Below are 16741 nucleotides of genomic sequence, written 5' to 3'. Positions count from 1 at the left end.
AACCTTTCAGTGTAATCCAGTGGCTGTGGTACTTTAGATGTGATACAAAAACCAAGCAAACAACTTTATCAGTAGTAAATACAAATAACAAGATGTTCTTTATTTATTATTAACTATAAAAGTAAAATAAGGCAAACACTATGCCTAAATTGGTTACTGTTTCTCTGAGACTTGTGGTTTTTTTTATAAGGGTACTACTGTTACAAATGGCAGCTGCTTTCAAATACAGAAAGTTACTTATGAGTAATTTGTAATGCATAGTTCCTATTAAATTTATATGCCAGTTAGTCTCTCTTCTCACCACTGCCAGGCAGATAGGACTTCTGCTGGTTTCCTATGAACCAGGCATGCAGGCACTTCTCTCTTTGGTCAGCTTCAGAAGCCTCTCTGCTAATCTTTGGCTTAAGCCAATGTTTCAGCTTCTGGAGGGCAAACTCAGTCTCAGACAATGATTCTTTCTGAAGTGTTAAAACTAGCCTATTTATGTTCCAGCCCCACTGCAATTCAACCAGATTTGAGTGGCACATAATTCTCTCCCATCACCTGACTACTTTTCCTATCCAATGAGTGACCAAGGACTTCAAGCCAATCAAGGAAAACCCACTCTTTAGTGCTAAATTGGAGCAAATGTCAATCTGGAGAAAACCTGAATTCCCGGTTTGCTCTGACTAAGCACTAAAGAGCAGTTTTCCCTGGGGGTGGGGGGAAAGAGGAAGTGTGGATAAGCCCTAAGCAACCACCAGCCACCAATGGATACTTAGCATTTTAAACTTAACCGTTCACATGACCCCAAATGCACAATATTGTAAAAGGTGATTTCTCCACAATTGCAGAGACATTGCTGCTTTCTCACTGAAACACATGGCAAAAGATGTTTGTTGCTCATTGGGTAGTACAGATGTCTAGTGGTTGACAGCTGACTCATGGCACTTTATTGTTTCCAACCATTCTTCCCAATTTGTTGGAGTTCTGGTTGTAACTGAAAACACACCTGCCTTTTGACACCGCCTTTGTACGTTTTTAGGACACACCTAAATTCTGTGATTGTAAGTTGTTTTAAGCTATTTTTAAATATTGTGTTTTAATTGTTGTAACCCGCCCTGCTGCTGCAGCAGCAGCAACAACAACAACTTCCACATCCCAGCCCCCAACTCTGAAATCTACAAGTGAAAGAGGGAGTTTTTGCAGTGGATTTGATTTGATCATAGGCCAAATGTATTTTTATTTCCATACCACAGAGAGTATCGCTATACTACAAATATTGGTTTGATATCATTTGAGGGGGGTTCCCTGAAAACTCTAGTTTGGCTCAGGTACTGAGAATTGTCTCTTTGAAGCACCTCCTTGCCTGCCACCCAAACTAGGCATTGCCTGAGAGATGTGAGATGTCTCCCAGTATGTGTGCTCATAAATCTAAAGTTGTTGTGCAAGTTTGCCTGTTTGAGAAGAAGGAAGAAGTGGAGGCTGCTGGACAAGGGGCTGTGTGGCCTGAAGGGCTAACTTAACCCTTTCCTTTCTTGCATTTGTCAGTTCGTGGAACTGTGCACTTGTAGGTTATTTGCATGTATTACTCAATTAGTGCACTGTCTGTGTACCTTTATTTCTGTAGAGCTTTTGTACTAAGCTCTTCAGCCAAAAAGGCTCTCTTGAGTGGTTTATATACCACCCATTAGAACAAGACAGTTCCTGTCTACAGGCTTACACCCCCCCTTTTTTAAAGGACATACAAGGGAAAAGGAACAAGGAGGGAAGAGGGAAAAAAGCAAACCCAGGTGCCAATTCCTAAATAACAGCTCATCTAATGACCAGATGGCATAGGAATAGTTCAGGGGAAGGAGGTGTGTGATGGAGCTGGAATGAGGCCTGCTTCTCATTTCTCCCACTGAGGCAGCCTGATGGAAAGGCTACCACTGGGTGGCAGTAGAGGGAGACGGTGCCCTATTGGAACAAGCAGCCATTTGAGTTTTCTCCAGATAAACGCTTGCTCCAATTTAGCACTAGAGAGAGTGGGTTTCCCCTGGGAAAGGAGCAGGATAAGGGGAAAACTGCTCAGATCCATACCTAGAAAGTGTGGGTCAAAGGGAAAACTGCTCATACCTGTGCTTTCTCAGCACGGGATGAGTGGAAGTATGAACGAGCCCTAAGTCCTACTTCCCATTTCTCCCACTGATGTAGCCTGATGGAAATAGCTGAGCTGTACACCAGGGGTAGGCAACCTAAGGCCCGAGGGCCAGATGCGGCCCAAGCGCCTTCTCAATCCAGCCCGCAGATGGTCTGGCAATCAGCATGTTTTTACATGAGTAGAATATGTCCTTTTATTTAAAATGCATCTCTGGGTTATTTGTGGGGCATAGGAATTCATATATATTTTTTCAAAATATAGTCCGGCCCCCCACAAGGTGTGAGGGACAGTGGACGGGCTCATGGCTGAAAAAGGTTGCTGACCCCTGCTGTACACATTAGCAAGTGTACACAAATACTTGTATATGGGGTGTCAAGAATCTGGTGAATGGCTGCTTTGTGCATTCAAGAGCAGAATTATATATTTATAACATTTCCTAAGAGAGTGTCACAAGACTATTTCTCTCCTAACCCCCTCCCCCCTGCATTTGATACTATCGCCTAATAAAGGCCTGCAGAGCAACATTGCTCAAATTCCTCTCAATTTAAGAGTCACCTCAGGTCAGAGAGAAGTATTTCTCAATCCAGGTGTCAAGGTTCAAAGAGTTTATTGTGAAGGGAAGGAAAGAGATAGACAAGGAAATGCGGGAGCCCACATACCAGACGGGGCTCCTTTACTCACATGATGGGTGGGGAAGAGGATTTCACCACGGAGTTACGGAGTTACGTGCGTGTTACAAAAATATGTCACATGATACACAGTACAAACAATAAATAAAGTCATAAATATATACACTTGGCACCATGCTGGTAAATCAACTTCATGTCATGAAATAAACCAGGCCAGAATGTCTATAGCAGCTGAGATTTTGCATTGGTGAGAACAGCAAAACCCCATGAACAGAGGTAGCGAATGGTAGGTTTGGTGTATCTGATATATATGTTGTTGAAAGGAAGAAAAGGCCCTTGGGTATAGGGCGGTATATAAATTCAATAAATAATAATAATAATAACTCCTGTGCCCCCCAAACATCCACATCATACATTTGAAGCACTCTTCTATCCCTTTAACAGTCATCATGGCTCCTCCCCCAAAGAATCCTGGGAACTGTAGTTTATTAAGGGTTCTGAGTCCACAGACCTACAGTTCCCAGCACCCATAAGAAACTACAGTTTCCAGGATTCTCAACGACTGGTATAGTTTTAAAGGTATGGTGTGGTTGTATGTCGTAACAGACTTTTTATTCAGAAGCAAGAAAGAACCGGTTTATCCTGAGTGTGAGGCTAGCTTTCCTCCTCTGCTATATCTTTAGGCAGTATAATTCCCAGAGCGGGATAGTCTGGGCTTTAGACTATCCACCCCCATCTTTTAAGACACCGAGGATCAAACTGCACATGTTGTTAAGAGATCTGTCCAATTTCTGTGGTTCTCAAAGTTACAGCAACTGTGGAGCCCCCCTAAATTGGATCACAGGCACGGGAGAAATAAGGGGCAACCTTTCCTCCTCTCCAAATTCCCTGCTCTTTTCAGGAAGAGGTCTGCTCTATACAACACTCTGTGTTCAAGCATCTCTTGCCTACCTGGCAAGCTTTCCCCATGAAAACCCACCCCTTAAAGCTGAATGAGAGCAAACGTCAATTCGGGTTTTCTGTGGATTGACGATTGCTCTGATTGAGCTTTAAAGAGTGGGTTTTCACAGGGAAAGCTCAGGAGCTTAAATGATGCTCAGGTTTAAATTGCAGACTGTGCCTGGAAAGAGCAGAGGAAAATATACGTGTGGATAAGCCTAGAGTGTGTGTAGTCCCATCTATGTTTGGCTCTGACTCCCTGAACCCCTTTGACTCTGAGCCTGAAGGCTTTGAAAGATTACCTCAAGGGAATGCAACCTGCAACAGCAAAAGGTTGCCCATCCCTGCTTTAGTAGCTGCATGACAGGCAGAAATCACATGGTTGACATGAGTCATTAGTGCTTTTTTTTGCTGCTGCATCACACGGTTGTCATGAGCCAACCATGTGATGCAGCAGCAAAAGACGCTAATGCTATTCTAGGCTGCATCAACAGAAGTGTAGTGTCCAGATCAAGAAAAGTAATTGTACCATTCTGTTCTGCCTTGATCAGAGCACAACTGGAATACTGTGTCCAGTTCTGACTGCCACAATTTAAGTAGGATATTGACAAGCTAGAACGTGTGCAGAGGAGGACAACCAAGATGATCAAGGATCTGGAACCCAAGCCTTATAAGGAACAGTTGAGGGAGTTGGGTATGTTTAGCCTGGAAAACAGGAAACTGAGAGAAGATATGATAGCCATCTTTAAGGGCTGTCACATAGAAGGTGGAGCAAGCTTGTTTTCTCCTGATCTGGTGGGGCATGGATCAATGGCTTCAGGTTACAAGAAAGGAGATTCCAACTAAATATCTGGAAGAACTGGAAATATCTGGAAGATTCCAACTAAATATCTGGAAGAACTTTCTGACAGTAAGAGCTGTTTGACAGTGGAACAGACTCTCTTGAAGGTCAAAACAAAATAAAAAAATTCCTTCCAGTAGCACCTTAAAGACCAACTAAGTTAGTTCTTGGTATGAGCTTTCATGTGCATGCACACTTCTTCAGATATGCACACGAAAGCTCATACCAATAACTAACTTAGTTGGTCTTTAAGGTGCTACTGGAAGGAATTTTTTTATTTTGTTTTGACTATGGCAGACCAACACGGCTACCTATCTGTAACTGTCTCTTGAAGGTGGTAGACTTTCCTTCCTTGGAGGTTTTTAAGCAGAGGTTGGAATCCATCTGTCATGGATTCTCTAGTTGAGATTCCTTCATTGCATGATTTGGACTAGATGACCCTTAGGGTCACTTCAAGCTCTACAATTTATGATTTTTTGAAATCAACAATAGGTGATATTCTGTCCATTGCATCTCCTCCATGCTAGGAAGAAGGCCCACCTGCTGATTTCAGCCTGCTTGCTAGCTGCTAGAGGTGATGGACCCTGAGGGAGGGGGCTTTTGCTCAGTGAGATACAACACATGCATGCAGAAGCTACCTGGTTGGACACCTGGAATTTATTGATAGGGATGGGGAGAGCTGCTGCCAGCCAGTCAGTAATGAGATAGATGGACCTGACTTGGTATAAAGCCACTTCTTGCACTGACCGGCTAAATGACAGCAACCCTATGACCTTTTCCTGGAGCTTAAGACAGATCTGAGCATGGATATGAACATAAGAAGAGTCAGCTATCTTAGGCCAATGGCCCACCTAGTTCAGCAGAAGAAGATGAAAAGAACCGTTCTTGGGAACTGGAATCCTGCCTGCATATCCTCACATTTTAAGGAGAGAGGCCTCTGATAGCCACAAGAGCAGAGCCACTTCCAGATTTGAGGGCTCCCCAGGCAAAGTGCCTTCTGATGGGGCCCTGACATTAACCCTGCAACAAGCTTAGTAGTGGAGGGCAGCAGGAGTAGTGTGATCTGTGGTGAGTGGACCACAATTGTAACTACCCACATTGTCCCAATGGAGCACCACTCCATAGGCAGTTTAAGCCAGCAGCTTCCCAGCCACTGGATAGCTGTTTTGTAAGCCTGAGCCTGGGTTGAAGGAGGACCAACAGGGCCACAACATGTTTTAGCATGGATATGGCTGAGGATGCCAACTGAGTACTATCGCTGGGCATGCTCAGTGGCTGAGAAAAAAAATATCCAGGTGTTAATCTTTCTGCTCCAATCCCTTGCAGCAAAACTTGTTCCTGGAGTGGAGGACTGAGTCCATGAAGAAAAACGTGAAATAAATTTCAGAAATGGTAATGCGGATGGGATATCCCCTTAATTTCTGAATGCCCACAAATTTGTGTATCAGAAAGGCCAAGAAGGACTGCTTTAGCCGACAGTCACTTCTTAAAACCGTACAGCAGCAGAGCTTGAAGTCTCCTTGATGGCCTCACTGGCAGTTCTGATGATCTCCATCCTCTTCCAAACTAAGCCTGCAGGATTGACGCAAAGGTCTCCCCAGGAAAAGGGGCTGCCCTCCTTTTCCAGAGAGTCTACTCAGAAGATAGTAGCAAAACGACAGTGGCTATGATGATGGAGATGAAGCTAAGACTTCCAGTTGATGCTCCATTGATGGTGCTTCTGTTGTTCACCGTTGACCCATGGCCCTTGGTTTCCGCGCTGGTGAAAGTCAGCTCTGGTATCAGGCTGTGGATCCATGACTGATAGGATGTGACACGGGCATAAACACCAGGGCGATTCTTCTGTGCACACCCTTCTCCCCAGCTCACCACGCCTGCGAGGAGCCAGGAGTCCCCCATTCGGCAGGCTAGTGGTCCTCCTGAATCACCCTGTGCAAAGAAAACCCAAATAGATTATGGGAAATGCAGGCACAGGCAGTGGGCAGAGCAAGCCAATTGGCACCTGGGGTGGCGCGTGTGCCCTGCGCCAAGGGCCAGGGCCAGCCGCCCACGGGGCAGGGCAAGCCAGGGCAGGACACTCCAAGGAGTCTGCCTGCCTCCTCCCATTCAGCCACTCTACAGCTGAGGCGGAGGCAGTGGGTGGGGCAGCATGGAGCCTGTGGGTGCCCAAGCCATCGTGTCACAGGAGAGATGCGTGGCTCGGGTGCGCTGCAGGCTCTGCAGTGAGTGCCGCCAGGCATTTTGTGACACCTGGGGCGGCCCACCCCCACTGCATCCCTCTTCCACCGCCTCTGGGCACAGGGAAGGGAGCTGATGCCCAAGAGCTATGGCAAGGGCAGTGGCTCAGTAGCAGAGCATCTGCTTTGCATTTGGAAGGTCCCAAGTTTAATGTCTAGCAGATTCAGGTAGGACCGGGAGGGAGTCTTATCTGAAACACTGGTGAGCTGCTGCTTCTCAGTGCAGGTGAGATTGAACTAGATGGTCCAAAGTTCTGGATGTACTAATAATGGACTAGAACTGATCTGGGTCTCACCTGGCAGGCATCCCGATGTCCAGCAGCAAAGCCAGCACATATCATGTCATTTTTAATGTCCTTTGTGAGTTTGAGCTCTCCGGAGTCTTGGTGATAGAGGGCATTGCATGTGTTTGTGCTGATTATGGGGACCTCTAGCTTTTGGAGTATATCAGAGGTTCGCTGTTTGTCTGAAACAGGAGCAAGATAAGAGAATCAGTGCCATTGTATAATGAAACATTAAAATGGTGATGCTCTGCAACCAAAGGGATTTCATTTCTGTCTCCCTGGAGTTATTGGAACAGACTGGGAATGATTGCAGACTGCATTCTTTGCAAATCCCTGCACATGGATCAGGTCTTCGCTACCTACCAGATTTTGCATGTCACAGAATGGTCGCTGCATTTATCAGAAATTTAGAGCTATGCAGATTTCAGATTTAAGTTTCAAAACACTATATATATATATATATATATATATATATATATATATATATATATAAATATATATCCGCTTGAATATGTATTTTGAGAGAAGATACACTTTATAAATCTTTTTTTTTAAGAGGATTTCATAAAACAAACAAATTCAAGTACAAAATGGAATTATGGTTAAAATTATGTGAGTGACAGGTTCTAGACATATATCCCTGTTTGTATAATTGGCTTACAAGTTGTCACACATCACCCAAAAGATTTCAAGGAGAGACTCCTTTGTTAGCTGCAATTTATTTGCAAACCTGACACTAACAGACTTTGGATTCAATAGGGGATTAGGAATGGCTCACTCACCACAAAAGGTAATTGTTCCTGTTTAGGCATTAATGTACATTATTCATCTTGCTTGGCCAATTCATCACCAGTTGGGAGCATGTCACACCCACTCTTTTTCCTCTTTTGATGGGATCTCATTTTCATTTTTCTTGGCATACGATTGTGGCACACCTGTCTCTTAGATTGCTCAGCTTTCGGGCCTCGCTTTCTAAAGACATTCTGACACTCTATCATCTATCTATCTATCTATCTATCTATCTATCTATCTATCTATCTATCTATCATCTATCATCTATCTAATCTATCTCTATCATCTATCTATCATCTATCTGTCTGTCTGTCTGTCTGTCTATATCTATCTATCTATCTATCTATCTATCTATCTATCTATCTATCTATCACCTATCTATAAGTCACATTGAGCTACATGATTTTTTTCTTCTGAACAGACACATCACATTGTTCATGTTTAAGGTGCCATTTGGTTCATTGTTTTTAATGAGAACTTAGATTCTGTTGTTGGGAGCTAGACCATTAGGGTAGAGATTACCTCCCCTGGCTTTCCCCCTAATGGATTTCTATTTTATCTATATTATCTTACAATTCATCTTTTGTAAGTTGCTATTCCCATTATACAAAAGTGGTAGTAACAGTAACAATAATAAAAAAACGGTAGTAGTGGTAGTTTATTAATGCTTGGGCCATAGGCCATTCACATATATAAATAGGTACAATACAAAAACCAATAGTATAAAATACTGCATAAAATCACATTGCTACCTAGCAATGATAAAAATTACAAACATTTTATAGGTGATATAGAATATTTTTTTGATTATAGAATGCTCTTATGAACAAAGCTGGAATTATCTCTAGTTTGTTTCCCTTTTTGTCTTTCTCTTATTTTGGGGAATCCTTTGCACTATGTTGCACAAATGAAAACGCACTTTGTGGCAGCCATAATTGTGTGCTCCTCTCCCCACTGCCCTTGGAACCAGGCATTCAGGAGGAAAAAATGGTAGCTACCAACCAAACTTTTAAATAGCTCTTCTACCCCTGGGCACAACTTTATTTGCCTTTAAGAGCTGTATAAATAAACAGAAATCCAGCAAGTAGAGCATTTCCTGACCTGCAAATGCTGTTACAGCTGGATTTCTTCACTTACAGGACTTCTGCCTGTCACAAAACTGTTAGAGACACAGTAGCCAAAAATTACAAGCTCAAGACTAGTCCTGCTGCCTTGTGTCTGTGAACTGCTATTGTTAGGGATTAACTGGAGAAATCAGAGAGAGAGAGAGAGAGAGAGAGAAGAAGAAGAAGAAGAAGAAGAAGAAGAAGAAGAAGAAGAAGAAGAAGAAGAAGAAGCTGGAGTATTATAGACTCAGGCATGCATAGCTAAGGTCTCTCGCTGCCTAAGGGTACACCAGTACCATAAAGTACTGTATATATTGGTTTCATAACACTAGAATTGCTGGGTCTTCTTCCAGAAGGATCTTGGGAACTGGAGTTTGGTGAGGGGTGATGATTCTCTGTTAAAGATTCTTAACTCATCCCACACCCAGAATTATAATTCCCAGGACTCCCAAGAAAGAGGGAATGGCTGTTAAACCACTTATAGTCTGGAGCATAAATTCCCCTCTAATGCAGCCTTCTCCAACCTGGCACCTTCCAGATGTTTTGGACTACTGTTCCTATAATTTCCTCACCATTGGCCATGCTGGGGTGGCTGATAGGAGTTATCCCTAGTTTGTTTCAGCAGAGGCAGCTAGACTGGTGACTGGGAGTGGCCGCCTGGACCACATAACACTGGTTCTGAGAGATCTGCATTGGCTCCCAGTACGTTTCTGAGCACGATTCAAAGTGTTGGTGCTGACCTTTAAAGCCCTAAACGGCCTTGGTCCAGTATACCTGAAGGAGCATCTCCACCTCCATTGTTCAGTGAGATCCAGCGCCGAGGGCCTTCTGGCGGTTCCCTCGCTGCGAGAAGCCAAGTTACAGGGAACCAGACTTTTCGGTAGTGTCACCCACCCTGTGGAACGCCCTCCCACCAGATGTCAAAGAGAAAAATAACTAACAAACTTTTAGAAAACATCTGAAGGCAGCCCTGTTTAGGGAAGCTTTTAATGTTTAATAGGTATTTTAGTGTTTTGTTGGAAGCCGCCCAGAGTGGCTAGGGAAACCCAGCTAGATGGGCGGGGTATAAATAAATAAATAATTTATTATTATTATTATTATTATTATTATTATTATTATTATTATTATTATTATTCTCTCTCTCTTTTGAACCTACCTCTGCCTTGCACATCTCCCCAACCCGTGACCCAGCACATGTGTCCTGGAGGGAAGATGACATCGGAATCAGGGACACAGATGGGGACGATCCATTGAGAGAAATTCACTGGCCTGTCCAGCTGCAGCAGAGCAATGTCTCCGGATTTCACATCCCCCTCGTACGTAGGATTGAGGATGATGCGTTTCACAGCAGTAGTGATGGAATGGGGACCAGGACTGGAGAGTTTCAGTACTCCGAGCATCACTGTGAAGTTGGAAGGTGTGCTGAGCCTAGAGAGACACAATGGGGTTGAGGAGACAGAGAGAATGTCAGCGAATTCTTATCCTTAGGGTTAAGTAGATGGAACAGGTTAAGGAGTTGGGTTGTGTGAAACAAATCCCAATATTTCCCATTTTTAATTTGCACCCCCAATTTTAAAAAAGTTCAATTTGATTTTTATCAGCTGATCTTTCAGGATTATCTCTAGATAAATAAAACTATTAAGTAAGCATTCAAAATAATGCTGTTATTTTAAAATAATGATTTAAAATAATTTAAAAATCAGCTGAAATCTATTCAAAAACTAGTTAAATAAGAAAGTTTTAGCCTGGTGCTGAAAGCTTTTCAAGTTTGTTGGCAGACAAGCAGCCCAGGGAGGCATATTCCAGAACCAGGGAGCCACCATTGAAACAGCTCATTTTCCAATCACCATCCACCAACGTTCTGAGGGTGGGGGCACCCAGTGAAGGGGGACCGAGACGCATCTTGGAGTATGGGCAGATTCCAGTGGAAGGATGTAGCACTTCGGTTCTTTTCGTTGCAACCTCCTTCAATATCCCTTCAATTACTGTTCGGTTTAGAGATTTGGAGAGAAAAAAACCACCACCAATGTGTAAAATGGTGGTGTAAAACCTCAGGCTTTGTGGGGGGGTGGGGGTGGGCTACTTTCACTGGCTTTCCTTCAGGGCTTTTGCATGGCTGGAATGTCAACTCTCACTTGCCTGGATGGACAACAGGGAGATGTGTCTATATGCATATAAGGTAAAGGGACCCCTGTCCATTAGGTCCAGTCGTTTCCGACTGGGGTTGCGGCGCTCATCTTGCATTATTGGCCAAGGGAGCCGGTGTACAGCTTCCGGGTCATGTGGCCAGCATGTAGACATGACTAAGCATGACTAAGCCACTTCTGGCAAACCAGAACAGTGCACAGAAACGCCATTTACCTTCCCGCCGGAGCAATACCTATTTATCTACTTGCACTTTGACGTGTTTTCGAACTGCTAGGTTGGCAGGAGCAGGGACCGAGCAATGGGAGCTCACCCCGTCACGGGGATTCGAACCGCTGACCTTCTGATCGGCAAGTCCTAGGCTCTGTGGTTTAACCCACAGCGCCACCCGCGTCCCTCTATATGCATATAGAAGCCTCCATTTTCAGTGTGGCTGCAATGCAGCCTAGTGTATAATGGTAAAAATCACAGCCTTTGCCTTGCATACCTTTGCCTCTGCTCCTTTCCCCGCTGACGTGTGTCCCACCACAGGAGATTGTCCATGAGAGTATGAGGCCTCAGACTGGATCACCATCCTTCGTGTAAACCACTGGGCTGGTCCAGCCCAAGTTAAAAACTTATATAGTACTGGAATCAGTGGGCATTTTTGGACTCAGTGCTGTCCACCAGTGCTGCCTACAGCTGTGCACAAGCCATTAACCAGTGCATGTAGCTTAAGTTCTTTATTTTGTTCCAAACAAGCCATGATCTGAAGATTCATTCTTGGCTTCCTGCTTGCTGTTCTGCATCTATTTTCACACAGCTTTCGCTGAAACTGATGCAGTGAAGCCGATGTAGACAAAAAAACAGAAAACCCCCGACTGAATTAGGCCAGTTATAATAAACAATATTGTCCTGAGAAATCCGTGAGCATGAAGAGGCCCTTAAAAATGAATATTTCAACATTCAGCATTGAAAGCCAACTTTGTAAAATGTGTGTGAAATCTAATTTCAGTGATACTTGAGGGATGGATGGGATTGGAAAGGCATACTTACAGTTTAAAACAATGTGAAGCTGTGATGACCCACTGATCAGTGATGAGGGACCCTCCACAATGGTACGCTCCATCCAACCTTATGCTGACCTGCCAAGGCCATTCTCCATCCTGCGAGTCTTTTCCCCCTATGATCCGGCTTAGGATTCCCTGTTTTCCACATTCTGAGGAAGATATCATTATTAGGACAGGTCTCTCACTGGCTATTAAGCATAATTGTTAAATAGAGCTTCTGTGTTCTGATGCAGCAGACAAGTATATATGGCATACCAGTTACTAGTATAACTGCACCAGTTGCTAGGGGGACAAGGCAACACAGGATGCTTCTATGGTCCTGAACGCATCTACTTGGCCACTGTAGGTTGTGGTGTGGTTCAGGGAACCAGCCAGCCTGCCATGCCCCTTTTCAGGCTACTCTATTCCATATTCTTTCCCCTAAGTTTTCCACCCATCCCCACACAGTAGACATACCATTTTGTAGCCAGTGAGCATGCCCAGTCCTTATTATAATATTTTTTCCAGCCCTTCAGTTCCTTCTCCCATATATATATTACTTCTGCAAACCATGGGATTCACCCAAACTTGCCAACATCACCCACTTGACAGTCACATTCTGGCAGCATAAAGAATGGCACTCAGAGAATCAGGCTATGTGTACACCATACATTTAAAGTATCCGTCCTTGTAAGAGCAACAATTCCCAGTACCCTTAATTAACTACACTTCTCAGGTTTCTTGTGGGTGGGAAATGTGCTTTAAATATATGGTGTGTATGCAGCCTGTGCCTCATGTTCATCTATAGGGTGATATTGCAGTTTTAGGGTGCAGGTCCTTGTGAGGCAAGACACTAGTGCTATTCTAATTTGATAGGGTTATAGCAGCCATGATCCACAGGGCTCTGTGACCAAGACCACCCTTCTCCACAGGGATTCCTTATCTCTAAACATTTCAATTGAATAATTTTCCTAATTAAAAACTCATCGGCTTCAAGCACAATAAAAGCATATAGAAATAGTACTCACTTCTGCTTGCATAACTTGGGTTGGCATCTGAAAAGAAAAGAAAAAGGGGTCAAAACAAAATCAATGTATTGGAACTAGAATCTACAGTCACACCTTGAAGGCTGCTGAACTATCATACCTCTGCCTAGGCTGGCTTTGGATCATCTGGGATGGGGCACCAAGGAATTTCTTTGACAGTCTGTTAGTGCTGCTCCCAAATGCTTCCCTAATTACAGTTACCCAGCAACCCCAACACACTCTCTTCTGACCCTTTCAAAATGGTGGGAAAGTTACGTTGCACAAGCAGAAATCCTTGGACTTGCAGATCTGTTTTGTTGGATACTGCCCATTATCTTGAAATGACTTGCCAGATGGTTATATTAAATGTAAATATTGTGGCTGAGAGCTATACATTCATCCCCCATGACTAAACATGTTGTTTTGGATTCAGAACTAGCCTGCGTTGGGCAGTGTAATTGTTGCAGCTAAGATGTGCCTTCCTTGATTCTGCCAATGCATTTAAGGAACCAGCCAAATACTCAAAACATGGCTCATCTTCCTGACTTTCAAGTCCAATCTACTCTGTTCATGGTGAGAATGAAGTGAAAAAAGACAACACATGCATTTAATCATCACATTAATTTATATCAACACAGGAAATTGCTTTATCCTAAGTCAGAACCTGGGGCATTTTGCAATCAAAACACATGCTCTACCACTGAGCTACAGCCCTTCAGACTATATACTGAGAAGTATATTTTTTAAAAAAATACTTCAAAATAAATTGCTTTAAGAATGAGCAGTTGATTACACTTGTCATTAGTTCTATCTTTTTTTTTTTAAAAAAAATCTAACGTAATCATCTCCTATTTTGGTTGAAAATATAGCCTAGTTGTAAGACCTTGGAACTAGCCCCTCTAGAAACTCAGATTCAAGATGATTAATTTTCACTAAAGCAGTTAAGGTCTTGCAAAGTCTGCTTGCCACACATCGATCAGCACCAACTGGCAGCTGTGGTTTGGCAAATGATAACTTGACTTTAAGATGTATTGTAAACATTTTCACCCCTAAATACCGCTACTAACAGCTTACAATACCCTAAGCCAATAAAATCATTAAACAAACTAAAGCATTAAAAGTAAAGCTTAAAAGCAAAGACATATAGAAATAAAAACTTCAATTTTGTAATTAAACCCCACTGAAATTCAGATAAAGTAAGGCACTTTTTTCTGCCCACCTAAAAATCATCTGGGTGGGACTAATCTAACTTTTCTTGGGAGTAACCAGGATCCTTCCAAAGAGAAGACTGTCTCATGTTCCTATTAGCCAAGTCTCTTTAGGTGGTGAGAGAGAAAAAATGAACTTTGATGATAATTGTAACCCTTGGGCAGGCTCATATAGGAAGAGACAGTCTTTTGGATAATCTGGTCCTAAACCATTTATGACTTTGTAAATGGTGGCCTAGTTCTTGCAAAGTTGACTTGGTTTGCTTTGTTCTGGAAAACTTAGCTCAAGCAAAGCATATCTTAATTTCAATTGATTGAGTTTAAAAGAAATTTAGGAATGCATATCCTATTGTCCAATGACCAGGCTGATCCGATGTGGGGAAGTCCTCTCATTCCTCAGGGTGGAATGCAAAGGGCCAACAAGCCAAGTGAGGCTCATTCTTACAGTCTTTCACAATGCAATTCACCACCCATCACACAGTTTTTAAGTCGGTCCCCAGGACAGGCACTGGTGGTAGGCCCTCCTGCTGGGATGCTGATCATCTTCTCCAGATTACTGTGTGGTGATGTGGGGTGGAGGGTCCATTGTGCCCCCTACTGGTGGTGAGGAATATTAACTCATGCAGAAAAATGTTCCACTTACCCATCAGCACCTGCAGAAGCATCAGTACCGTCAATCCCATTAACCTTCTTTTCCCCCCTGGCACTTGTCCTTGATGCCCCATATTGCTACAGCTTTCTTCTTCTTCTTCTTCTTCTTCTTCTTCTTCTTCTTCTTCTTCTTCTTCTTCTTCTTCTTCTTCTTCTTCTTCCTCTTCCTTTTTAAATTGATTGTAGGTAAGCAGAGGTAGAATATGGCACTCTTTCAAGAAGGAGCATCTGAGACACACTTTACTATTTATGTGGTGCAAGCTTTGGGTGGTTATATATGGCACCCCAGGAGGGCGTATTCACACTGGGAATGCTGCCAGATATGGGAGTTTGTCAGCTGGGAATGTTACGAAACCTGTTGGGTAAATGCTGCTTGATGCTTCTAACCTGCCTCCTTCCTTCCAAATGTCTTCATTTCCCTGTTTCTAACTCTATTGTATATCCATTTCCCTGTTTCTCATGACTGCTATGTGGCCTTAATCCTTCCTTCCCACTCATCACAGTGGTTTCTGCATGCACCATAAGGTCAACTCTCTCTGTCTTCAAAGACATCTCTACAATGTTCAGTCTGGTTTTCACCCCCTGCAGCTACGAGTTCATGTATTCCTTCCAGTTTTCATGGGAAAGTGCCCACACAGTGTCATTTCAGCTATACCTTAACATGTCCTAATCCACCTCTCCATTCAATAGGGGTGGTACATGGGTGGACCTCAAAGTCCACTGTTAGAATGGTGGGAGAGGTACCGTATTTTTCGCTCTATAGGACACACCTGGCCATAGGACGCACCTTGTTTTAGAGGGGGAGAATAAGAAAAAAACCCTCTTCCCCTCTCTGCACAGCACCTCTTCAGCGAAGCCCCTTCCATTTATCCTCCTGCTTAGCTGAAGGGACGCTGCGCCTTAGCTGAAGGGGCACCTACCCTTCAGGGAAAGGAACCCGAAGCCTCCGGAGTGCAGCGGGAGCTCCCGCCATGCTCCGGAGGCTTCAGGCGGCTATCTGGAGAGTGAGAGGGGTCGGTGCGTACCTACCCCTCTCGCTCTCCAGATAGCCTGTGGTTCCTTTCGTTTGTGGGGCTGGCGGTGGGGAAAGCTGAGCTTCCCTCGCCGCCAGCCCCGGGGAGCAGCGGGAAGGCTGCACGAAGGCTGCACGCAGCCTTCCCGCTGCTCCCCGCCCTGCTGCCTTCGGAGCGCAGCGCGAGTTCCCGCTGCGCTCCGCAGGCTTCGGGTTCCTTTTGCTGAAGCCGGGAGAGCAAGACTCTCTGGGCTTCAGCGAAAGGAACCTGATGCCTCCGAAGCGCAGCGGGAACTCGTGCTGCACTCTGAAGGCTTCAGGCGGCTTCAGCGAAAGCAAAGCAAAGTCTCCAGAACATGGAGGGAACGCTCCCTCTGCGCTTCGGAGGCTTCGCGTTGCTATCGCTGAAGCCAAGGGGCCTGCATTCGCTCCATAGGATGCACACACATTTCCCCTTAATTTTTGGAGGGGAAAAAGTGCGTCCTATAGAGAGAAAAATATGGTAGGTAGCTGATGATGGTGTTCTCATCTGTGCATCTGTGTTACTGATCAAGCCTATTGCTGACCAGCGTGTTGGGATGCGGGTGGCGCTGTGGTCTAAACCGCTGAGCCTCTTGGGCTTGCCGATCAGAAGGTTGGTGGTTCGAATCCCCACGATGGAGTGAGTTCCTGTTGCTCTGACCCAGCTCCTGCCAACCTAGCAGTTCGAAAGCACACCAATA

The 16741-nt window shown here is 44.2% G+C and overlaps 1 protein-coding gene across 1 annotated transcript; it reads right to left on the bottom strand.

Annotated features, from left to right (window-relative positions):
• Positions 1–5210: 5210 nt before the first annotated feature.
• On the bottom strand, positions 5211–15371 carry LOC307201828 (serine protease 27-like). The gene is made up of 6 exons (XM_079951295.1): positions 15000–15371; positions 13152–13178; positions 12131–12293; positions 10107–10378; positions 7065–7234; positions 5211–6460 (listed from the first exon to the last, which is right to left on the bottom strand). The coding sequence occupies exons 1-6, from the start codon at positions 15079–15081 to the stop codon at positions 6164–6166; spliced, it is 1011 nt and encodes a 336-aa protein (XP_079807421.1). The 5' UTR covers positions 15082–15371; the 3' UTR covers positions 5211–6163.
• Positions 15372–16741: the final 1370 nt, after the last annotated feature.

Source organism: Podarcis cretensis (genome assembly GCF_951804945.1).
Source record: "Podarcis cretensis genome assembly, chromosome: 13".
Classification (NCBI taxonomy): Eukaryota; Metazoa; Chordata; class Lepidosauria; order Squamata; family Lacertidae; genus Podarcis; species Podarcis cretensis.
This window is presented reverse-complemented; position numbering and strand designations above follow the sequence as displayed.

What these genes read in the sequence shown, in the direction of transcription:
- LOC307201828 (XM_079951295.1), bottom strand. Translation starts at nt 15,081, where the DNA reads ATGGGGCATCAAGGACAAGTGCCAGGGGGGAAAAGAAGGTTAATGGGA. An exon ending in GCTTCTGCAGGTGCTGATGG is followed by an intron (nt 13,179 to 14,999) that starts GTAAGTGGAACA and finishes TTTTCTTTTCAG; the next exon opens with ATGCCAACCCAAGTTATGCA. An exon ending in GGGAGATGTGCAAGGCAGAG is followed by an intron (nt 7,235 to 10,106) that starts GTAGGTTCAAAA and finishes CTCCTGTTTCAG; the next exon opens with ACAAACAGCGAACCTCTGAT.